This window comes from Notolepis coatsorum (genome assembly GCF_963971535.1).
Source record: "Notolepis coatsorum genome assembly, chromosome: 4".
NCBI lineage: Eukaryota > Metazoa > Chordata > Actinopteri > Aulopiformes > Paralepididae > Notolepis > Notolepis coatsorum.
In genome coordinates, this window is record NC_140168.1 from 50,329,836 (window position 1) to 50,355,888 (window position 26,053).

Consider the following 26,053-nt stretch of genomic DNA (forward strand, 5'->3'; position numbering starts at 1 on the left):
TGCCCGTCGCCGTCGGCAGATCGATGCGGGAGTATGGTGGTACTCCTCTCCCTTGGCGACACCACAACACCGTTTCCAACTAATAGTAATAACGGCACTAACGTTGACACCACAGGGCTGTAGCAAAACACCTCTCCTCACTTTTATTCTCCAACTAACGGTATCCTTTTCTCCGTTCAATATGTGTTGAGTGGCTCGCGCTGTATACAAACCTAACGGTATAACTTTTTCTCCGTTCCAATGGGTGCACGCTGTATGTACAGCGCGCGATACAAGGAGCATACAGGCGAATAATAAAACACTATCAGGTCTACAGTAAATATCTATCTTATATAAATAAAACAATATATATATATAGACTTTAGGTATTAATCTGGACCTTCAGAACAGTTTGTTTAAAGTGAGTGTGTGCATGTGGATCATGGATGTGTGTTCAATGAATGTAGATGGATGGGTTAGTGTTGCATAGAGTCATTGAGCATCCTGATGGCCTGGGTATAGGATCCTTTTGAGTCTCTGTACTGGCCATGAGACTTCGGTAGCGCTTGCCTGACCGCAGCAGTTCAAAGAGGCAGTTGTTTGGGTGGCTAGAGTCTTTGACTATTCTCTCCTTGGCCCTGCAACGCCTGGTGTAAATGTGAGAGTGGGAAGCCCACCTCCAATTGTGTGTTTGGCTGATTGAGCCACTCTCTGCAGTCTGCTGCGGTCGTGTGCGGTGCTATTCCCAAATCAGGAGGTGATGTTACCAGTCAGGGTGCATGCTCTCTATTGTGCATGAGTAGAAGTTCTCACTTTGAACTTCCTTAGGTGCCTAAGGAAGTAGAGTTGTTGCCGTGCCTTCTACACTGTCTATGTGTGTGGTCCATGTCAAGTCCTCGAAGCTTCCTCTTGCAGTGGGTCGTAAGCAAGGAGAATGGTTAGGCAGGCGGAGGTCATACACAGGATCCAAGAGCATGAGAACAGGATGTATTTTTCTTCTCCCCCCCCCCCCCCCCCTTCATTGTGCATGTTTACTGCAGAGCTCTGCTGTCATTCTCTTGAAGGGTACGATGAGGAGGCAGAAGGACACAAATCATAATAGACAGAGATCCTGACAGACAGAAGGGGGGGGGGCACAAATCATTATAGACAGAGATCCTGACAGACAGAAGGGGGGGGGGGCACAAATCATTATAGACAGAGATCCTGACAGACAGAAGGGGGGGGGGGCACAAATCATTATAGACAGAGATCCTGACAGACAGAAGGGGGGGGGGGGGCACAAATCATTATAGACAGAGATCCTGACAGACAGAAGGGGGGGGGGGGGGCACAAATCATTATAGACAGAGATCCTGACAGACAGAAGGGGGGGGGGGCACAAATCATTATAGACAGAGATCCTGACAGACAGAAGGGGGGGCGGGGCGATGGATGCTGGTTAAGATACTCGTGGTACTCTCTAGTTTGATTTGGGAACAGCGGGGAGTGAAAAAAAGGAAGAGAGAAAAAGACAGGCAGAAGGTTGTGCTTTTTTGAGTCAGAAGTTCTTTGAAGCACTCAAAGATCCTACATGGAGAGAGTGGCTATTTGTAAATGATAGAACAAGAAAACATGAAGGGTTTGTGCGGATGAGTGGGTGCGTCCTGATAGTCTTGAGTCATTTCAAGTTGGACTGGAAGATGATTGATTGATTGATTGATTGATTGATTGATTGAAAAGTTTATTAACAGATTGCAGAATGGGTACAGTACAGTACAGCTCAATACATACAATTGTTAAGGGGATGCAGACCAGAGAAAGACTTTCGTCTTGTTTACATCAGGGTCCCCCATTTTCAATTCATCATAACATATATGACATACAGATAGACAGTACTGCTACATCTATACATTTATGACATATCAGATTTGCAAATACAGTACTGTTTGTGATACAAAAAGTGTCCAGAAAAAGAGTGTATATACATTTGACTTAGAAACTGTACATTGGAGGAGGTTGGGTGGGTGGGGTGGGGTTGGGTGGGTGGGTGGGTGGGGGCTGTACATTGGAGGTGGGGGGGGGGGGGGGGTTGGGTAGGGGGGACACACACTGTACACTGTACATTGGAATACTGACAAAGCCATACTTGGTCATTTACTGTACAACTGGGTTAGGACATTTGTAGGGGCCAGTTTCGAATTGCAGTCTCCCGTAGGTGTTCTTTGAGAGTGTTTTTGAAAGTGGGTAGTGATTCACATTCCTTTACAGCTTTGGGTAGGGTGTTCCACATTGATGTGGCATAATTGCTAAACGTGTTTAGTCCCTTGTTTGAGCCAAATCTGGGTTTAACATGATTTGTGGAGCTCCCTCTGGTGTTGTGATCGTGGTATTCACTGACCTTTGGGAAGTATTTTGACATGTACATGGGTACCTTGGTCGCGTAGTGTATCTTGTAGATCTTGTCGAGAGTGTTGACTGAGGTGAGGAGGTCTCTGTGGTGTGGTACTCCGACGTCAGGTCAGGCTCCAGCTGAGAGGAGGCTTTCTTCAGGCACCGGGAGTACAAGTTCAATAGGAGATCCAGCTTGTTCTCTCGCACCTGGGAAAACACAAGCGTTAGAGAGGGCAGGATAATTACCACTTTGTCACTGTGTTTGATATGAAAGGGAGTAGCACCTGGGCGCTCTCCCAGGCCCTTCACGGAATGTTTATGTAGTTCTCTGTCTTCCAACATGGCTGCCTGTAACAATGGCAATGGAAGAGACAATGGTTCCTACAGTATGTGCAAAACAATGGTTGCTATGTGTTGATATATGATAAATGTATCAACAAAAACATAATAATTCTTGGTCTTATTACTGGATCTTGTAAACAAGTCACAGTAGAATAGTAATATCATGCTCTTCTCATTGTGTTTTACCTACTCTACTACCACTGCACAGATTGTAGGCATTTTCTTTTGAAAGTGGTTACCAATGGTTACAGGCAGCCATACTGGAAGAAATAAAACTACACAAACAAGGCCTCTATTCAGAGAAATCTTGATGGTACACAAATTGTGTTGTGACATAATCGCCTTAACTAACTGCTGATTGGTTAAACATTTTGTAGTTCAGTAACAAAAACAATGGTAAGAAACTATGAATAATACATAATGATAAATAATGCAGTTTGTGACCCGTCAACCATTGTTTCATTCCCAATATAGTTTCCAGATTATAGTCCAATGTGTTTTCCCCTTCAGATGTTTCTACATTATCAATATGCAGTCACATCATTTTGTCCACATAGCTTCATCCATGTTATGTTTTGGCCCTTGGCCCTTGATATAAAAACATTGTTCATTGCTATAAATTGATATAGTAACCTTTGACAAATTGACTAAGAACATTTGTTGTCTGATTTTGATCTAGCATGTCCATCCAGAATACAACTAGCAGCATCAATCATTGCCATGACAACAGCCATGCGCAGGACGATCGAGAGCAAGAGAAGAAAGTGGCCAAGAAGAGGCTGTACGTGGTCTCTGTCATCTGTCTGTTCTTCATAATCGGGGAGATCCTGGGTAGGTCTCTCTCTCTCTCTCTCTTTTTGCTCGTCTCCCTCTTTCTCGGTTGCATCTCTGTTGACTGTTGCATATCTTCCGGTCCCTACCTACTTGTCTCTATTCTCAGTCTCTTCTGTCATGAATGTTAATAAAATACATGTGTGGCATGGGGGACTTTTAAATCACTGTAGTAGTAGCATTTCTGTGTAATATTGGATTTCAGAAGAGCAATATTTACTTTATTACTTTATTGTCAATGTACACCACTCAATTGAAATTTGTCTTTTTTGCACATCCCTCCTAATTACACAAACACATACTGTAGTCCCCCACACATGCATTTCATCAATGAGGTCAGAGCGCAAGGTCGACCTGCAGTGCAGCATCCCTGGAGCAGTTTTTGGTGGACTTAGGGCACTTAGGCAGAGATGGTGGGCACCCTGGCCAGTACAGCGAGACTCAGAAGGAGCTTCTATCCCCAGGCCATCAGGATGCTCAATGACTCCATGTAACAACCCATCATCTACACTCATTGCACACACATACACACTAACTTTAAACAAACACTCACATTAACACTCACTTTAGACACTTTAACACTACATTATATTTATCCATTTATTAAAGAGATTTGCACTACATGCATACCTCATTTCCATTTGCACCTTAACTTAAAGTATTGTGCCTCATGTTACTGTATATTGTATATTCCTCTTTACTTACTTTTTTACTTATTTACTTTTTTTTTACTGTATGAAGCACACTCTCAGGGGCTCATACAGAACCAAGCATTTCACCGTAAAGTATGTGTATTTTATTGTGATAATTAATAAACAAACTTGAAACTTGAACTTGGATGTGATACCAGCCACCCTCCAGTTATCAGCTCACAGCTGGAACCCCCCCCCCCCCTTTTTGTGCTGGGGATCGGGCGACCTTTTTGTTATAGACCTGTTCGCTGTATACAAACATACCGTGTTCGAGCCAATCAGCAATACCAACTGTGTCACGTGACTAAGTTGCCCCGGACCTGCGCAAGCTGCTGCGCTAAAAAAAGTAAGCCGGGGCTCTATGGAGAAACCATGACACTCCCCTGACAAAATTATTTTTCAAACGAAAACGTCTGGATGTCATTTAGCCAAATCAGCTTGTGTGTGCCGTGTGAGTCTTTCACCTTTTACATAATCTATCTTTGGCATGGATTGATTGTTTAGATCGCTAGCATGGCTAACAAATGCAAATATATTGTAGTCTGCCCCGTTGTTCTGACCCAGGATTACATTCCTTTTGCCCCCTTGATGCGCACGCACACGAGTCTGACGTGGACAGCGAACAGGTCTATTGGTCGGCCTCTTTTACCTCTAGGCCACCCTGCCTCTCATCCTAATTAGGAAGCTGATATGGACTGTATGAATCCTTCACACACATGCACACCCTCTCCCCCCCCCCCCCCACACACACACAGTTCCAAATAACCTCTTAAGCCATCTCAAGTGCCACCCTCTCTTAGCTTGACTGAAGAAAGCAAAGCTTGGTTCAGGATTGTCAAGAAAAAAGATTGAAATGATATGATACTTTATTGTATTCAGCACAATTATAGGCAGAACATTTATCGGAAGATGCATTCCTAAAAAAACAAAACGAGTAGTAAGTAAACTGACATTATTAGTGGACTGCATAATAGGATTTCATGTGTTCGTTTGCAGTGTTGTTCAGCCTGCAGAGAGACTCTCCGGCTCATACGGGATATACAGCAACAACAACAGAAACAGATTTGAGCTGCCTGTCTGAACAGAGCCTTTGTCTCAGGGGTTCAGTTGACGTCGTTTTTACGTTTACTCTCACTCACTCACTCAGTTTCAGTTTATTTAAAAAAAGGACAGTACACATTAATCAACATTTCTGTAAATGTGTCAGTTTTAGCCAGCTGGCTAATTCACAACTGTAGTCCTTTTGGCAAGATGTTATAAGACCGACCATACACCTAGAACAGAAGCATTAAAAGTAAAACACAGTATTTACAACACAATCCAACACAATAGTAAAAGCAATAACAAAATACACAATGAACTGATTAAAAGTGATCATGTTTGATTGGTTAATAACCAGGTCTTGAGTTTTCTTGTAAAGGTGTGGTAGGTAGCACAGTGTCTTATTTCAGTTCGTAGGATGTTCCAGAACTGAGTGGCTCTGACTGCAAAACAGGACTGACTGAAGGAGCTGGACCTAAACGGCACAGTACAGTCCCCTCTCTGGGTAGATCTTGTGGACCTATTATAAGATGTTTTTTACTCACTCACTCACTCACTCACTCACTCACTCACTCACTCACTCACTCACTCACTCACTCACTCACTCACTCACTCACTCACTCACTCACTCACTTCTCCTATTGTCTTCTCTTCTCTTCTCCTCTTCAATCCTCTTCTCTCCTCCCTCCATCTTCCTGTCTTCTGGATTCTTCTCATCCCCCCCTCATCTTACTCTCTTTACCATCTCGTTTGCATCCCTCACTACTCTGCCTCCTTCTCTATCACCTCCTTTCCATCCATCCCTCCTCCCTCCTCTATCCCCTCCTCTCCATCCCTGCTCCCTCCTCCTCTATCCCCTCCTCTCCATCCATCCTCCCTCCTCCTCTATCGTCTCCTCTCCATCCCTCCTCTATCCCCTCCTCTCCATCCCTCCTCCCTCCTCCTCTATCCCCTCCTCTCCACCCCTCCTCCCTCCTCCTCTATCCCATCCTCTCCATCCCTCCTCCTCTATCCCCTCCTCTCCACCCCTCCTCCCTCCTCCTCTATCCCCTCCTCTCCACCCCTCCTCCCTCCTCCTCTATCCCCTCCTCTCCACCCCTCCTCCCTCCTCCTCTCCACCCCTCCTCCCTATCCCTCCTCCCTCCTTCAGGTGGGTATTTTGCGGGCAGCCTGGCGGTGATGACGGATGCGGCCCACCTGTTAGTGGACTTCACCAGCTTCATCATCAGCCTCTGCTCCCTGTGGCTCTCATCTCGGCCCGCCACACACACGCTCAGCTACGGCTGGCACCGTGCAGGCAAGGCCCTGTCTTTAATGAGTAGCATTGATCTCAGTACTCCAGATATAATATATATATATAATATTCAGATATGAGCTAAAGCCTGCATAATCTACCATGGACTGGGAGATATTGGGATTCAATGCCATTCACTACTGCTAGCATTGATGGCTAATGCAACTGAATATCCTTGCCTTACACAAGGTGAATTGTCCCTTTACATTATTTTTTATGTTTTAGCCATTTCTCTTCCTCTCCTTTCTCTTTATTTCTTTCACACCCTCTCTTTATCTCTCTCTCTCTCTCTCTCTCTCCCTCCACCTTTCCATCCATATAGAGATCCTTGGTGCTTTGTTATCGGTGTTCACCATCTGGTTGGTGACAGGTGTGTTGGTGTACCTGGCCGTGGAGCGCCTCATACATGATGACTACACCATCGAGGGCACAGTCATGCTCATTACCTCTGCTTGCGCCGTGCTGGCAAACATTATGTAAGTAAATCTAAACGCCCCATTTACTAATCCCATTGACTAATAATTGATCTGATCTGGGTCAGGGTTTTACATTCACAAAGTTGAGTTGTGCAATCTTAACTAGAGAGAGTTTCATTCCTTCCTGACTGCAAAGTGGATTTATCCCCTCGCGCAGGTTAATAACAACAAAGTCACGTGTGCATGACTATAGCTATACTCCTGCTATATAACCACATGGTAGCCTGCAATCTGCCTCTTTAATATTCGCGCACCACTACCTTGCACTTGTTGTGTTACTGGATCCGTTCTCCGGATTGCGGCTTTACACGTGCACAGTAGGATAAGAACATCTGATGGTCGGAGTGCAAGGTCGCCCCTCATTGATTCTATCCTACCTTATCCTGTGTCTTGTCTCGTACTGGATTGTTCAGCAGCTACGCTTCCTACTCAGCCTAGCTCTACATGTGCATCCTAGCTAGCTAGTGAGGTACACAGGCTTCACGACCATGACTGGTGCCCCGCGGCTATGCATATAGGCATAGGACACCTCTTACCCTAATCACAGACTCCTATTGCCCTCCTATCCTCTATGAGGCGCTATAGGAATCTTAGTTCCAGGACCAGCAGGCTCAGGAACAGCCTTTTCCCTTCATCTGTCATCCAGCTGAATTAACTCTGTACCAAGGTGACAGCCCCCCCACCCACCATACTCAATCGCTCTCGCTCTCTCTTTCAAGTTTCAAGTTCAAGTTTCAAGTTTCTTTAATAGTTGTCATACAGAAGTACAAAATGCTTCTTACTGTTACGCTCCAGAGACTGTGCTAGACAAGATAAGTATGAAATAAAATAGTATAGCATGTAAAATAGAAGTAAAAATAGAGGTCACAGTGTTCAGTATAGACATATGTACAATGTTCGATGCAGAATAGAAGTAACTGAGTTACCATACAATATACAATATACTATGCAATGTACTAATATACAATACTATATAGTGCAGAGCAGAAATGGTCTGGGCGATCTGGGTTTGATTCCTGGCTGCCCCCTGAATTCACTACAGTATGATAGCAATGTACAATAACACTGTATTCACTACATATACATTTGTATATACCTGCATATAATTTGTAATTTGTTTAATATATACCCACACTGTACATTGTACACAAAGTATATACTTTTATCTCTATCTGTATACATTCCATACATACGCTTATTAGTTATACCACTGGCTAGTATGGTTTACATTACTACCAAAGTGTATTCATACCACTGTATACAATAATACTGTACATTAGCTTAGAAAAGATACAGGTTTTGATTCGAAGTGCCATTTTAAAATGTTCTTGTTAATCAGTGTGCCATATCAACATTAAGGTTAACATTAAGTTTAATTATGACACCACATCAAAATGTAAATCTCCAACAGATCTATAATTCTATTCCATCCATATAGGCAACGTGCATAGCAATAGTTTTAATAACCATTTTCCTCTCATAATTATATAAGAGCACTATACAAGAATGCTGCCGTCTTTATGAGATGCTTGCTTGCCATACCTGGACACATTCAGCCTTGTCTGCATCATCCTTTAAAAGTATTCTTATGTTTGGTCTCAAAATGGCGGTTCGGCAAATAACAACAGACTGACCCTTCTGATTGGCTCTGACCCTGAAATATCCCTGATAAATCAGTCAACCTATCATAAATAACAGGCTGTGCAACTGCAAATGGCTGTGAAAGAGGTAACTCGGCATGGGAATGAGAGGACACTTCAACATTTCCAAAAAGGTTCCTCTCTTACACACTTGCTAGCGTGCCATTGGTTTAGATACCGCGTGCCAATGGTGGCACTGAGCACTCATGCCTAAGGTTGCTGACCCCTGGCTTAGAATATTTACATATTCACATCTTACAATGTATATTGCTATGCCCTTTACTGTTACGTTGCACTCTGGTTAGATGCCAACTTGATTTTGTTGGACTGTACTTGTGCTGTGCAATGACAATAAAATGTAAACTAATCTAATATCGCCCCCTATCTGACCCCTGGGTTAACTGTGGTGCGTCCCACCTTACTGTTACTGTTGTCACTACTGCGCTAACTTGCCCGAAGTGGTTTGAGCCAAGTACTGTTTCTAACACAGTTCATAGATCCAGGAGGCTTTAAAAACGCCTGGAGACAGACACCAGGGCCCTCATTTATCAACGTTGCGTACGCACAGATATGTGCGTAACCCGTGTGTACGATCATTTCTAAGCAAAGTGTGTGACTTATCAATTTGAACGTGAACTTGACTTTGTGCGTATATTTACGCTCAGCTCAGGGCATGCGTACCTGGCGCCCGGCGGTAGAATATGGATACTGCAGACGGACGGCATATGCTCTCATCAGTTCCATGCATTAGTTTCAACACGGAAATAAGCTTTCGTTCATTAGTTTGACTGACGTGTTCTGTATGACCCCCGTAATTCATTATAGTTAATTGTAAAATAGCAACAGTAGTGTAATTATGGTCAAAACCCCATAAATAGCATTCCTTCTGAATGAATGCAGCATGGTTTATATATAGCGTTATCGGAATATACGGGGTAAGTAAGTAAGTAAGTAAGTAAGTAAGTAAGTAAGTAAGTAAGTAAGTAAGTAAGTAAGTAAGTAAGTAAGTAAGTATTTATAAAGCACCTTTCATACATGTCATGTAGCTCAAAGTGCTGTACACAAACATAGGCATATATAACGATAAAAGCAATAAAGTCACAGTGATCAGTTAAGATCAATGTTTAAAAAAATAATAATAATAATAATAATAATAATAACGTAAAAATGAAAATAACGTAAAAATGAAAACATGAAAATGAAAACATGAAAACAGTCATTTGCTTACCAGTTTGGGAGAACAGGTCCGCACAAACATGTCCGCTCAGTAGCAACCGGAAGTAGGAAATGCACTAAACCAATGCACTTGTACGGTAGGTAGCAATGTTAGCTCTTATAACGCTAGTGTAGTTACGTTTTTATTAGTGGTCAGAGTTGGGTCCATAAGACTTATCCAAGCCCCATGGATCCATCAGTGGTCGCGTATTGTGTGCGTATGTACCCGTTCCCTCATCTAAAGAGTTGGGTCCATAAGGCTTATCCAAGCCTTACGGATCCATCAGTGGTCGTGTATTGTGTGCGTATGTACCCGTTCCCTCATCTAAAGAGTTGGGTCCACAAGGCTTATCCTAGCCTCATGGATCCATCAGGTTTTTCCAAGCCATAACTATTTGTAAGCTAGACTGTATAGGTACGTTTTTAATTTTCCTTTAAAAATGTGTATGGAGCTGGCGTTTCTGATGTGTGTTGGTAGTGTGTTCCATAGTTTTGGGGCATAGTTGGCAAATGCCATACTTCCTATCCTCTTTTGGTTTCTGGGTGTGTCTAGTAAACCTGTAGTGGATGACCGTAGCGTTCTTGAGGGCAGATAACTAACTAGGGAATTTGCTATGTATTTTGGGCCTTGCTCATTAAGAGCTTTATATGTTAGGAAAAGGACCTTAAAATCAATTCTATGAGTTATTGGAAGCCAGTGCAGAGTGGCTAGGACTGGAGTGATATGTTCTCTTCTCCTTGTATGAGTTAGTAATCGAGCTGCAGAGTTTTGGATAAGCTGAAGCTTCCCAATGGTTGCTTTGGGAAGACCAGTGAACAGTGCATTACAATAGTCAAGCCGACTTGATACAAAAGCATGAATCAGTGTCTCTGCATCCTTTTTATTTACGAAAGGTCTTACTTTCGCTATGTTTCTTAGGTGGAAGAATGACGTTTTCATGGCCTTATTTATATGAGACTTAAAGGTCAGGTCTGAGTCCAAGATGACACCTAGGCTTGTAACCTCAGTCTTTACATAGGATGACAGACTCCCCAGGTTTTCACACAGCACTTCCCTTTTTGCTTTTGGGCCGATCAATAGGATTTCGGTCTTGCTTTCATTTAAATTTTAGGAAGTTATTGTTCATCCACTTGTTTATTGCTAACAGACAATTTGTGATGGACTGTATGGCTGTAGTGTTATTTGGTTCTGCGGAGATATATAGTTGTGTATCATCAGCATAACTATGGAAGCATACATTGTGGTCTCGAATGATGTCCCCGAGGGGCAGCATATATAGTGAGAAGAGTAATGGACCAAGGCAGCTTCCTTGTGCAACTCCAAAGCTGCTGTCATGTTCCTCGGATACATTGTCTCCAAGCTTAACATAGAACCTTCTCCGCTTAATGTATGTTATGAGCCAATTTAGTACATGATCGGAAAAGCCAACCAGTCTTTCAAGACGACTGATCAGGATATTATGGTCAATCGTATCGAACGCTGCACTAAGGTCCAATAGGACAAGAATTGAGACTTTGCCAGCATCAGAGTTTAGCCTGAGGTCGCTAACTATTTTAGTAAGGGCAGTTTCAGTGCTGTGATTTGTTCTGAAACCTGATTGTAATTCCTCCATGATGTTATTATCTTTGAGAAAGGAGTTTATTTGTACTGAGACTATCTTTTCTAATATCTTGCTGATAAATGGAAGGTTCGATATTGGCCTATAGCTTTTTAGTTCGTTTACATCTAAGTTTGTTTTCTTTAGTAGTGGTTTTACTACAGCTGTTTTAAATGCATCTGGAAAAGTGCCTGTTTGAAGCGACATATTTATGATTTCAAGGACATGATTTGAGACACTATCGAACACCCGCTTGAGAAATGCTGTTGGTATAGGATCGAGGCAGGAGGTGGCGGAATTACACTCAGAGACAATCTTACAGAGGTCAGGTAATGTAATACATGTGAATTCCCCCATAGTTATCTCAGGTGGGTTTCCACTCACAGCCAGATCTATATCAGAGGCAATGCTTGCTCTAATCAATGATATTTTTTCATTAAAGAAAACTGCGAACTCTTCACATTTTGTGGCTGATTGCTGCGGTATATGGGGGGGTGGCATGTTAATCAGCCGGTCGATGGTGGAAAAAAGTACCCTGGAGTTACCCATATTTTCTGAGATCATTTTGGAAAAATATTCCTTTCTCGCAAGTTGTATTGCCTTATTGTATGCGCCCATGGCGTCTTTGTATAAATTAAAGTGAGCTGTGAGTTTGAATTTCCTCCATTTTCGCTCGGCTATCCTACATTTTCTCTTGTTATCTTTAACATTGGTTTTATTTAACCATGGAGAGATTCTATCAGTTTTTACCTTTTTAACCTTCAGAGGGGCAACAGTATCTAACACTGTTGACAAGGTGCTGTGGATTTAAGGAGGATTCACTGCATTGGTCATATGATTTCATCATACTAGAGAATTTTGCTTCAGCTCTAGCGTCCAGAAGCCTTCTGTGAACTAGGAATTCGCTTCTGGTCTTATGTAATATTAGGCTTGTACCATACTGCGCTCCGCGTAACTCAACTCGTTATTATTTTGCGCATAGATTGCAGAAATACAGGAACGTTTTGATTATATTCAAAAGGCTTTGCCATTGTTAAACGAAACAAGTGGAATTTCGAAGCTGTAAGCAGAATACAAGTCATATGAACACCCACAATATAGTGTTCTTCCCCCTTCCTACGGTATAAGAAATAATTTAAAACGCATTGCAACGAGAACAGAGGTTATTTGTTGAGTTTATGTGTATACAAAACCCTTGCAATAAATGTGTCTTAAATGAATGAAAAGCATACATGCTCTGGATACAGGTAGAATATATCGTGTGGGTGATATGACTTGTATTCTGCTTGCAGCTTCGAAATTCCACTTATTTCGTTTTGTGTCAAAGCCTTTTAAATATAAATCAAAACGTTCCCGTATTTCTGCAATCTATGCGCAAAATAATAACAAGTTGAGTTCTAGCAAAGAACGTATTACATGCTGGGTAGGCTGATAGAGTAAACTGTAAATGAAATAGCCTATAACATTATAAAGGATAGGCTATGATAGCAGGGTCTTCCCAACCTTTATTCCCCAGAGCCCCACGATTCCTGGGAGACATATAGGAATATGATATGATATATTATATATGCGCAAGTTACTGTTGCATAATGTAGGCTATGGCTGCTATTATATGTAATTCATATAGGCTACCTAATACCGACAACAAAATAGATTGTATGCCTCTACAAATCATATTATACCCGGTAGCCAATCTAACAAAACTAATAAAGGCATTCATATTCCAGCATGGTTATAATGACACACCAACGCCAAACAGTGGTTATTAGTATTTTGAGCTGTCCAGGCAGAATTGCAGCAATGGTCTTAGGGAGTCGTTGATATCTGACATCACCGTGTACAAGTCCGCCAGCCTTTTATTTATCCCATAACACGGGTTGTGTCTTCTTGGTTCGACAGCGCCTCAGTGAACAATCTCGCTCGTGGAGTTTCTCATAGTTCGCTCAGGTCAGTCCATTATTTCACATCCCATGGGGGGTGTTTCATTACCATATATGGATAATCATGCACGAGCATTGACGGTAAGAACAAATGGTATTTATCAACACGGAGGAGCGTAGGACCGTGTACGCACGGTTGATAAATCCCAATATTTCTGTGCGTACACACATTCTAAATTCTGTGCTTAAGTACGAAAATAGAACACTTTCTAAGAATTGTTGATAAATGAGGGCCCAGGCCTTCAATAGGGCATGGCATCCTATGATGGCTTAGAGTAGACAACAGAGTACAGCAGCTTGCAATGGGCCTGGTCTACAAGATACACTAAGATACCCATGTACCTGTCGAAATACTTCCCAAAGGTCAGTGAATTCCACAACACCAGGGCCCCGTTCCCCGTACCTGGCTAACTGAGTTAGCCGGATAATTTCCAGTCTAGCCTGACTTAAGCCAGACCTTTCCATTCCCCGACGCTCGATTGTCTAAATCACCATGAGAACAGATCAAAAAGTTTGAGCCTGGTCGAGAGCAGGGTTAACTTCAGTTAGCCGGATGAACCATGGCCACGCCCCCGCAAATAAATGACAGCTCGCTTCCTGAAATGATTCTCACAGTCTAGAGATCCCATTTATACCATTCTGAATTATGTTTCTGTGCTTCGTTTTCCTAGAGGGGGCTTTTGAAATGTATAATAATAGAACTAAATGCTGATAATAAATCATATTCAGCCTATAGATTTACTTTGTCCTAAATAAAATAATGCACGTCATATACGGCGCTCGGAGTGCGATACACACTGCAGGCGCATTGCAAATGTGAATCCCGCGGGGATATTTTTAATTAATGAAACCTATCGGCCGTTTGGCTCTGATTAGTTTCATATATTCTCCGCTGTAGATTTGCTTAACGAAGCGCCCGAATTGTGTTTTATTCAAGCATAAAATTGAAGTGTCTATGCGTGGATTGTGGTTTTTGTGTGATATTGTAACTGGGATTAAAATGTCTGATGAGATGCGCTGTTTGACGGATTTGAGAAATTGAATGAGCCGTTGACGTCACATTAATGCATTTGAGAATAAAGAGATAAAACTTCATTCAAAAGTAAAATATTCGAAACACGGGTCTTTGTCCATTGATGGATAAACAATGTATATATCCCGTCTGGCACAGTGGTCCAACGACAAGTGCGCAAACCTGTCAACCCGACGGCCCGGGTTCGAAACCCCGCCTTTCCAATATAATTTTTTTGGAATATAATATTAATGATTATACGCAAAAGTAGCCTAGTTTTAAGTTAGAATATTATAAATCTACATGCATTAAGGATGTCATTCTTTATATAGCTCTAAACGTGCACCAAAGTATTTACATTGCAAAAAGAAGAAAAAGACTAGAAGGAGGGGGATTCGAACTAAGGCTGAGCCCGAACCCCGTTTTTAGGGTTCGAACGTTCGCCAGGGTTTATCGAACGAACGTTCGAACGAACGTTTTTTGTAAATTTTTTAATTAAAAAAAAATTGATATAATAATTTTTTTATATAATTTCTTTTTTTTTGTATTATAGATCCTACGGAGGGCGGCAAAGCATAATCTATTGGTGAAAAAACATGTTGTTTACAGTGGTGGCTGTTCATGTAAACATGTAATTAAACAAAGCACTCAGAAGAAAATAAACAAGCTACTGAGTACTGCATAAAGTTCCTACTTATGATAAACAATAGCCCTTGCACACCGCAGTCACGTAAGGGGCTAGATAAACAAATGCATTCGTTTTGTGGCATTAGCGTTATATAGTTAGTGTTACACGTTCAATAACAGGTATTCACTCTTGGTCGACGGGAAGGAGAGAGGCGCGCGCCTCAGCTCCTTCCACCGTCTACCTCGGAACGGGGGACGACAGAGAGACACCGGCGGGGTGCCGCCGGGCTCCCAACACGCCTGCCGCCCGTCCGCCCTCGGCCAGAGTTGTTTACAACGCAACCACCTCCCGCCATGAAGCTCGCGCTCCGTGGCCGAAAAAGGCTGGTATTCATTAATGATCCTTCCTCAGCGGGGAGCTACGGAGTCTGTTCACTCTGTTGTGCTTCTCGGTCTCGCAAGCAGATAAATGTATTGCCGGAAGTAAAAAAATAAACAAACGCTTGCCGATTGGTGGTAACAGCAGAGGCGGGTGCAAGCGGTGTGACGTAATTGGCAGAATCGCCTGTCAATCAAAATGGTTTTATTGCATTGGTTGAGACAATAGTATCCAGCTACAGCCCGGCAGAGACCACACTGGTTGAGCCGAGCGCACTCGGGGGACGCGCCGCTTCACATCGCCTCAACGTCGCGCGCCTGCCTTCACTATCCACCTTCAAAACCGCCCTCAAAGAGCACCTACGGGAGGCTGCAATTCGAAACTGGCCCCCGTAAATGTCCAAACCCCCCCACCACCTACCCACCCAACCCCCTCCTAATGTACTCCCCCTCGAATGTATATATTTTCTGTTAGGATCTCTGTTAAACAGTACTGTATATTTGTGTGTCTTGTATGTCATAAATGTACTATATACAGTATTGTATATCTGTATGTCAGGTATGTCATAAATGTCATGATATATATCTGTATGTTGTGTATGTACCCTGATGTAAACAAGACGAAAGTCTTTCTCTGGTCTGCATCCCCTTAACAATTGTGTGTATTGAGCCGTACTGTATTGTACCCATTCTGCAATCTGTTAATAAAATGTTCAATCAATCAATCATGGAGGGATATATGCAAACCTTCTCACACAGGTGCACCACACGGCTGCCAGAGCAGTTCCCTTTCTGTGACCTTGCTCGCCCAATCCAAGTTGTTGCACGCGATGGGAAAGAAATTAGTGACTGTAAGGATGCTGTGCTTCATGCCTTTAGCCTGATGACAAGGGAACTCAGCAGACTGATGTCCACACAACATAATGGCTTCTACATAGTATATTTCACGGTCCTCAAGAAGGAAAACAGTTTCCATTCAATTCTGTCCCTAACCAGTTAAATGCTTTCTTGAAAGTTCTCCTGTTGTTGAGAACAGTCGACGTTCTTCAGATTCTCATCACAAGCGAATACGTTTATGTCCTTGGTCCTATTTTCACGCATTATTCTAACGTGGCAGTTCATCTAGAGCTCATGGAGTTTCATAATTTCACCTTTGTAAGTCAGGCAGTTGCAGTGAGTGCAGCCCTGAGCAGGATCTGGCTGGCGCAACACTGGCTAGATCCACAAAGAATGGATCGCACGGTGCTAATTGCACCCTTACTTACAATTCATTATGAATTGAAAATGGGGGACCCTGATGTAAACAAGACGAAAGTCTTTCTCTGGTCTGCAACACCTTAACAATTGTGTGTATTGAGCCGTACTGTATTGTACCCATTCTGCAATCTGTTAATAACATTTTTATTCAATCAATCACCTGCGCAGCATATGGCAAATAAATATCTGAATCTGAATCCTGATATCCAATCAAACAAACGACCAAGTAAAATGATTGGAACGAGTGAGCTGTCTATCAAACCCTCTATTCTTATGCGCTTAATAACAGTTGTGCATGTACACAAAGGCCTGCTGCTAACACATAGCTGCCTGCTAGCTACTTAGTGGAGTGTGGCTTTGGAGGCTTCCTGATGCGTTCTGAATGGGGAGTGCGGCCATCAATGCGTTCTGATGACACGTATGCTTGTCGTTATTGATTCTCGACCTGCACATAGTACGAGGGGATACATCCACTTCGCAGACGGTACTGGCAGTCATCAAGAAATTCACAGAACCATAGTTACCTTCGTAACTTCCGTTACAAATATGTCATATATATATATATATATATATATATATATATATATCTTTATACGTTTATTTCATTATTATTATTATTTTTTTTAATAATCATTACAAACATGAAATAAAAATGGAAGTTTTGAGGTTTAATTGGATTGGCCAACCTTTATTTTGGTCCTCCGCTAATAAAAAGGTAGTTCTATATCGTACTAGCTGCCGCTCAGCGTCATCTGCACACATCTCACTCCAATGACGTGCACTGAATAAAAACTTCACAATGTACCTTTACATACCAACATCCGTCTGACCACACCCCCATCCGCTACCTACATAAGCAGGGGTGGGGCCACACACTCATCTCCTTCTCAAATTTCACCCCAATAGAGTGCCTGTATACCAATCACTTGAAATGGGAAAGAAAGTATTTATCTGAAGAAAGGAAGAACAAGGAGATACGTTGACGTTATATCTTTATTTTCTCTGACTATTTCGAGAAAATACGGCGATAATGTCTTCGTCACTGGAGTGTCTGGAAGATGATGATCATTCTGACCTCCACCGGCTTTTTCGTATTAGGGGCTCACGTCGCTGATATACTCCCCACCTGCAGTCCTCCTTGCTGCGGCTGGATAGGTATTGCACCTCCGGTCATACAGCTGGACTGTGGGAGGCACCGGCTGTTGTGAGAAACTGGTTGCTTCCGAGCTGGGTGAGTAATGTTTTGCTTGCGAGCACTAGTTGTCTGCTAGTGCTATGGGGGTTAGCTGACAATTTTACGAAGGCCGGCCCCATATTGGAGTCCTCTGCTCGGCGGACGGAGGATCTTGGTCTGACGCCCATAATGGTCAAACTAGTGGGCCGCGACCGAGACCTGGTTGAACCCAGGATTCTCTGGACAAGCGGATGCTTCTCTGTCCCGTGCAGGCCCCATCTTTCACATGAATGTGGAAGTACACCCTAAAGCACGAGGAAATGTAGGCATGGATCTTCTTTATCGGTAGTTCCATGCTCAAGTCGGCTGCAGCCCGTATGGGAATTGAGCCGACTCCGCTGTATGTCTGGTAAATCACAGTTGAAAACTGTGTTTGACATTTCTTTTTCTCTTCTCCCTTAGGATGAGGGGGTTTCAGGCGGCGGCCTGTCTGAAGTCTGGCTTGTTATGTCGTTGTGTACAGTTCAGGTGATAGCTGCTTAGCTTGCATGCTAGTTTGTGGCCTACTATTAGCCAGTCAGCTGTTAGCTGCGGCGCTAGCCCATTGTGTCACTAGGCTAGGAAACGTTAGCTTGTTGCTATCAGTCGGGCGGCTGTTAGCTTAATGCTACACTGTTTTTTTTTTTTTTTTTTTTATATATCTTTTTTCCCCTCCTTTTTCCCTGATTTTTCTCCCATCCCACCCTTCCTGGTTGTTGCGTACTTTCCCCTACTGTTGGTCCGGGAGACCGGAGACTGTCACATGCTTTCCTCCGACGCATGTGCAGCCTGGGGCAGGCCAACCTGGCCGCACAGGTTCTCACCGGGGAGAGTGTAGCGTGTGGGAGGCCACACTATCTCTCCTTAGTTCCAACCCTTGCTGAGCAGGCGCCCCGACCGAACTGTAGGGGTCGCTGTCCACAACGCCCAGGACCCACCCTTCAGCTTTCCCACCCCCTGATACAGCCAATTGTATCAGTGTGAGAGGCCAGCCAAGCTGATAGCAACGCCGGGAGCTGGATTCTAACAGGCGGATCCAGTGTCTCCCGGTGTTGGTGACGAACGTAATCTCCGTGCGCCACCTGCCCCCCAATGCTACACTGTTGAACGTTACTGTGACTATAACATGCCTTAAACACTCTGACTACGACGTCATCTTTGACAGAGGATGTTAGTCGACCCTACACCCGGGTGCCATGCTAGCGAGGACTTAGTCAACATGGAGAACGGCGGCTGGGTGGCGTAGCGGACATTACCCTCGTCACCAACGCAGGAGAGACTTCGGTGTCCCGTTAACCAGTGTTGCAGTCTTCTCGGCCTGCGCTCAGGGTGGAGGTAGGAGTCCTGACCGGACTTTAAACACTTCTTCTTTCCTTCCCTTCTAAATGTTTTGTAATAACGATGTTTCCAAAACGTGTGTTGCTGCAATACATTGAGGATACGACGCGTGTTGTGTGTGAATTGTCTTGTCACTGGTATAGCTTCTCTCTCCATAGGAAATCGGCGTTGTTTTTTACATGTGTAAAAATGAACTGGTTAGTTGTGATGAGAACATGTGTGTTCATGTAACGTTTGTAACGTGGGTGAACTCACAACTAAGTGGGTTAATTAACCTGTGAAGCTATGCTTAGTGACATGTGATTGAGGAATGAATCCTTTTCTCAGCCTGTGATGACAATGAACAGCATGTTCACATATTAACAGGGGTACCTGTTCAACCTGGTCGTATCAAGGGTAAGGTAGGAGGGGTGACCCCCCCGGTTTCCCTGGGGCTTCCCCCCCTCCTTTCAGACATGTTGTTTACAATATATTGTGTCACTGTGTTTGTGGGGATACGATGTAACCCTCAGCTTAAGCTGCTGGGGTTGTGCTTCCGCTTGAGAAACAATTATTTTCCTAGGGAAAAGGTTGTTTGGTCACTATCATGTGTGCTTAGCAAGGCCTGTGGCCAATATGTAATCAAGGACTTATGTCTCTCTCGTTATGAAAAACGGCGTTCCTCTGTAGTAAGAGTGTACTTTGCCATTTTTTGTTGTGATGAAGGGTTGTGTGTGTCGTTGAGATCTACAACTGGGTTAGGTTTGGCCCACAGAAGCACATGTGTAAGTCTGGTACCGGGGCTCTTAAAGGGGCCCTCTCTGTTCTGTGTATTTTCCTTAGTAAAAATCAGATAGCAGGTTAGCACATTAGCTATGTGAAGCTGTTAGATGCTTCATGTAGCATGCTATGACTGGGTCATGCTCTACTTTGTCATTACATCGTATCAGGGGTGAGGGGTCGTAAAGGGGTGAACTGGTAAACCTTTCCTCCCCTTTTCTGATTGGTCAGGGGTTAAAACCCCCTGTCCTTCAGGGTTCCTGTCACGTTGCTGTTCGGCACGTTACAGAGTAGGGGGGGGGGGGGTTCCTGGTCCCACGCCCCCTGAAAGATTGGGCGTGTGCACCACGGAAATTCCCCCGCCATAGAGTACGTCACTGAGCGCGTTTCTATTGGTAAGATTTCCGTGAGTTGTTCAGGTTCCATGTTATGGATCTGTTTCAGGGAGTTGTCAGAGCTCCTCCTCACGAAGCTCCTCCTCAGGGAGAAGTGCCTTCTGTGAGTTCGGACCCTCCTTCCCAGTGAGGGAGCCTCCTCAGAGTTTCAGAGCCTCCTCCTCAGATTGTCAAGATGAGTAGAACTTCAAAAAGGAGTTCTGCTCTATTGTATGTGTATTCGATTCAATTCGATTATTGAGTGTGTATTGGTTCAGAGCCTCCTCCTCGGAGAGTCCTAACCCAAGTGTTACATAGCTCAATGTTGCAATATTTCTTTTCAATCTATACAGCTCGCATGGGAAGTCTCTCTGGGGGTTCCCCGTCCTCTCCTTTTTGGAGTAGGTGGACGGGGTATTGTTTAGGGTTTCCCTGACTCCTCGCCTTATAGGTCTGTTGAGTCATGGGTTTTCCCCCGCCATAGGGGTACGTCGCTCACCGTCCCCTCTTATGAAGTGTGGTTGACGGGGTGGTGTTTCCCTCAGCCGCGTCGCATGGGACCCATGTCCGTATTATCTTTCTGAAAAATGTAAAATTAAAAAAGCGGCTTCTTGTTGTTCCCCAGGCGGCTTGGAGGAACGGTATCTGGTGTCTTGTTAGACTATCCATTGATGTGTTTTGGGTCTCGACGCGTACATAGTGCTGGCTCTGGGTGTTTCTGATAGGAATCACGCATGAGGCTGGTGCGCCTTGGTTGCTCGTTATTAAAACGGCGTTTTTATAGGGCAACTGGGATGGAGTTCGTCTCTTCCGAGTGCCAGTTTACTAGGTTTGTCTCGACGAATTCTCGTTCATATCTGTGGGATGTTAACGGAATAGATCAAAACATAGGTAGAGGGGTCTCACGCCCTTGGGGTGGGCCACTGAGCGCGGTACAAATGGGACCGTCTGGGTGGCGCCCTCTATAATGTTTAGATCGACACGCGTACCTACCCCCTCTCCTGGAGTGGGGATGTCGGCGTGATTAGGGCACGGGACTGAGTCTGGTCACGCTGGTCCAGGTCAGTTAACCCGTTGTCCGCCGGGGACGCAGATCTTCTGTTCTGGTACCCTGAGGGACTTGTGCTTTTTTCAGGGGGAAAAATGCCGGGTCGGCCCGGGTGTCACAGGGTTGGGCGTTATGGAGATAGCTGTCATAAAGGGGCTTGGTTCTCCATTCTCTTCGCCCCTCTCTTCTCCCGCTTACGCATGGCTGAGAGGGGGCTGTTGAGGTGGTTTTTATAGTACTCCTCTGGCATCCCTGTGTACGTCCCGGTCCGCCGGGCCCGGTCCGAAGTCGTTTTCGTCGACCCGTAGGCCTGGGATAACCCCTTTTTGAAAACTGAAACACTTGTACTGCGGTATAGCCAGTGTATGCCCGCAGGTGTGTTTGAGTTTTTTCTTGAGGGGTTATAGGAACAACCACCGCATGTGGTACCAAGAGGGTGGTTGATTCCCTGGTGTGTTGGAGCGGAGTCAACTCCGGGGTTACCCGGTTGAGTGTGCCCCTGCACGTTCATGACGTCTGCCAATCGTGTCAGCCTTCTCTGCCTCGGCCCCTCTAGAGCGTCAGGGATTTTTTGGTGGAGGCTGTAACATGGTGCTCAAACAATGCCAGCATACGCCCCTTCCGCCGGGGTGCTGTTTTGAGTTGACCCCTTTGGCGCCTGTCTCGTCCGCAGTGCTCCAGGCTCGGGTCAAGTGCCTGCTGCCTGGATTGAGGGATCGACCTCTTCTGGAGGTCGTCTCCCCGGTGCGCTGCCTGCTTCCGCTGTAGTGTAGCCTCTTGAGTGCTTCGAGTTACAGCCATGCTGACTGCCTGAGTATGCCAGGGTCAGTGTGCCAGGCGGCGTGCTAGTGGGGGGAAGGGCCCGCTCTTGGATGGGCCCTGTCCGAATACGCTGGCGATGTGGGGGGCGGTGTCACTAGTGACCGCCTAGTGAGGTCTTGATGCTGTGGCGTCGTTGACCTCTCCGGGCCCCCTTTTTCCGGGGGATCCAGTCCCTTCAGTGGGTCTGGGTCTTCCTTTGCGCTCCGCTGCTACGGCCTTGCCACAGGGTTGAGTTTGCTCTCGACGCCGTGATTTTGGGGGCGGTAACAAGGTTTGTTCCTTCCGTTCGTTCCCTGGTGGCATGCGGGTTGTGCGTTTGCGTAGTCGTGGGGTCAAGCCACGGTCTGCTCACCCTGTGCGTTGAGTTGCTCGAGTTCCTCTTCGCAAGGTCGGATCCGTCTCCCCCTCCATCCTCCATTCTGATGGTTGTGGGGGGCCTCAGCGGGGTACATTTGTCGAGCTTCAAGCTCCCGCTCAGCTTCTGTTGTGCAGATGATGCTGAGCGGCAGCTAGTACGATATAGAACGATCTATGTTCTATGAGTACTAGTGACGCTCAGCGTCTAGACGCCACTGCAACCCTTGATCTTTCCTTGTGGTGAAATTATTGGGAAGGAGATGAGTGTGTGGCCCCACCCCTGCTTATGTAGGTAGCGGATGGGGGTGTGGTCAGACGGATGTTGGTATGTAAAGGTACATTGTGAAGTTTTTATTCAGTGCACGTCACTGGAGTGAGATGTGTGCAGTACTCATAGAACTACGGTTATATTCATAACCTATCGTTTACCATTGCTAAGCAATAAACATCCTTGCTTCCTCCAATCCAGCATTAATTCAGTTAATTAATTCACGGCTTGTAGAATAAATAGCATTTATACTTCTAAGCACTCAGGCCTCTCATCCAATCACAATGCATGGTCAGAAATTAATATTGTATTAATATTTATTTTATTTTATTTTATTATTATGATTTATTTATTTGTTGTGTGTGTATATGTAGGCCTACATATGTGTGTATGTATGTGTATACATGTGTTTATGTGTATACAAAACAATCTCAGCTGTTACTATTGTTACTTGTCAGGTCGAATGGGTGGATGCTTTATTTGAATGAACAAATGAATAACACAACTGTATAAGGAATAGCAAAGGAAACAAATATATAAATAAATGGGAATAGTTCATTCATGGACAAATTGTTGCTATTTGTGAACACATTTCATAATATTGACCCTCATGTCGCAACTTGTTGTAATTTGATATGTTACCAATAAAAAGAGATTATATATATATATATAAAAGAAATTGTATAAAGTGAGGTATAGAATGTCACAAACTCCAGAAGAGTACGTTGAGAAATGTGTGACCATGTTGCCAAAAAGTATTGCATTTCAGAATTTGTACAATAACCCGATTCACTCGGCTCCTCCTCTGTCTGACCAGCATGGCACTCACTCTACACCAGTCTGGTCACGGACACAGCCACGGGGGCCTCAGTTCACACGGCCACAGTCACAACGACCCCAAAGGACACTCCCACGGTCACCTGGAAGGCAAGGGACACGCTCACAGTGCAAACCACACCCACTCCAACGGCCGCCACGGTGACAGGGATGTGGAACAGATGGGGATAGTAGAGAATGGTATGAGGTCAAGGGTTGAGAATTTGGAGGAGATCCAAACAAAATCTGCAAGGCAGAGGTTCAGATTGCATCTAATCAACATTATCACAGTCAATATTATATAAACTCGCAGAGATGCCTACACTCGTGCCCCAGCAGGCAAAGTCCGCAAGTGCTGCTGTCCAGGCTACACAATGTGTTAGGCTACACGTTCCTGCCATGAATGCAGCAAGCTGCTCCTCTGCCTGCACATGTCGTTCAACTTTGGAATGGCAGTTTAACAGCAGTGTGCACTGGAGCCATTAACCACTGGGCCGTCTCAGTTTATAAAGCATAATGGTGCACCTGATAATTTGCCACATCCAATTCTACTTCAACAGCCGTGACTCTTACATTTCATTTAATTTTCTTACAGTTCATCACAATAAATAATAAAAACAGATGAATATAAAGGTCAAAAAGAAAGAAGTTCATAAATCGTAAGAAATAAAGTACATAAAAATAAAATAGGCGTCAACAAAAAAGAACACAGATAAAAAAACATAGATATAATCAATTAAAACAATTACATAGTGTACCAGGAAGGTTAAAAATCATGGTCTTAAAATGACCATAGGTCAGCAGAGAATCAATTTCCAGCTTATGCTGGATCATCATTCCAGGAAGTTGGTGCACTAAAACAAAAGGCTGACTTTCTAAGTGCACAAGCCAGTCATTTGAGCGGGTTAGATAGGGTCTTGAATTCCAATCTAGCATTGATGCAATATAAGGTGGTAGCTTTCCAATGATGGCCTTATAGATAAACAAATACCAGTGTGTTACAGGACCCTTGGACTCCCCCCCCCTGCTTAATTAAACATTCTAAACCGCTACATTCTCCTGTGCCTGTGTTCTGCTCTTGGGTTCTATACACACCCGCCATAACACAGTGATTATTACACATTTCTGCCAGAGAGGACCAACCCACCTTATCATAAAGGACACTGGTGAGTGTCATAGTTATAACCAGTAATGAATCTGAGGCAGGGGCGTAGGTTTGATTTGAGCTTAGGACACTTATTACTTATTTACTAAATTGAGCGTAATTCCGACCCTGTGTCTTTGATCGCTGTGTCTTTAATTATCCTCCTGAATTACTGCACCATGAAATTATCTAGATGAAATAATAGCAATAACTTGTCTTGTAGGGACTGCTACCTTATCATTTAATTGAGCTGTAATTAACACAACATAAGAATTCAGTGTCCCCGATGACATTACTGGTGGCCACATCCATACTCACTCAAACTAAATTAATGTGTGTACAACCGTTTAGAGTTTTTAGATGCGTGTGAAATGATGTGCAAAATAAATCAGCATTGTTTTTTGGTGAAGTCTCCCTTTAAGTACTAGTTTGAGATGAATAAACGCATCCTGAAGAGCGCAATCTTTTTTAGCTGTTGGCTCTCAATGGCTAGCTGTTCAGAGTCAGCAATACAATACACAATACTGTCATCAGCATACCACTTAATGAAGATACAATATCATTAATATAAATAGTAAAAATGACTGGACCTATAATTGAACCATGCAGAACACCTTTTGTTACCGACAAGAAATGTAATCAATGATGTGCTCTGGTCCAGACTTCTGTGTCTCCGTTGTTCAAGATGGCGGCTAGCTCGTAAATGTTTTTCCACCTAAATGTTTACTAAAATATGTTTCCGACACCATTTTAGGTAGGAAATAGGATATGCAATCACTGGATCTCCATTCATATTTGACAGTTTAATCAGAATTTTGTGAGCTAGATGCCTAGTGTGTACTCAGGCATAGGAAGCAGTAGCTCATTTGCATTTAAAGATGAGCCAAAATAGCCTGTTTCAAGCTATTTTTGTGCCTGACTTGCTACACACAGTCTGTACAGCTGTTTACAAATGTATGTAAATAGACCATGAAAATGAAAATATTAACTGGGAAATGGGCATAATATGGGCTCTTTAATGCATAGGTATATCAACTACAATACAAGGTTCACTTGGGTATTGCCATGTTGTAAACCGCTCCCAGAGAGCCGATTACTGGAGGCTAGGTGAGGCTTTGTGTAGTATTTACCTTGTGCATTTACCCTCAATATTAATTTCAATAGACAATGGTGGAATTTAATTATTAAAATAAAAATACTTGTCGTTCACCAATTTTAA

At 43.9% G+C, this 26,053-nt stretch overlaps 1 protein-coding gene across 1 annotated transcript in view; it reads left to right on the forward strand.

Moving 5' to 3' along the window:
* Window positions 1-26,053, forward strand: part of slc30a8 (solute carrier family 30 member 8) — a 56,154-nt gene that overhangs the window by 15,853 nt on the left and 14,248 nt on the right. Inside the window, exons 2-5 of the mRNA XM_084312856.1 lie at window positions 3,374-3,525; window positions 6,409-6,555; window positions 6,875-7,028; window positions 23,692-23,891. Of these exons, the coding sequence (XP_084168982.1) occupies window positions 3,374-3,525; window positions 6,409-6,555; window positions 6,875-7,028; window positions 23,692-23,891 (653 nt within the window). The remainder of the gene's footprint in view (window positions 1-3,373; window positions 3,526-6,408; window positions 6,556-6,874; window positions 7,029-23,691; window positions 23,892-26,053) is intronic.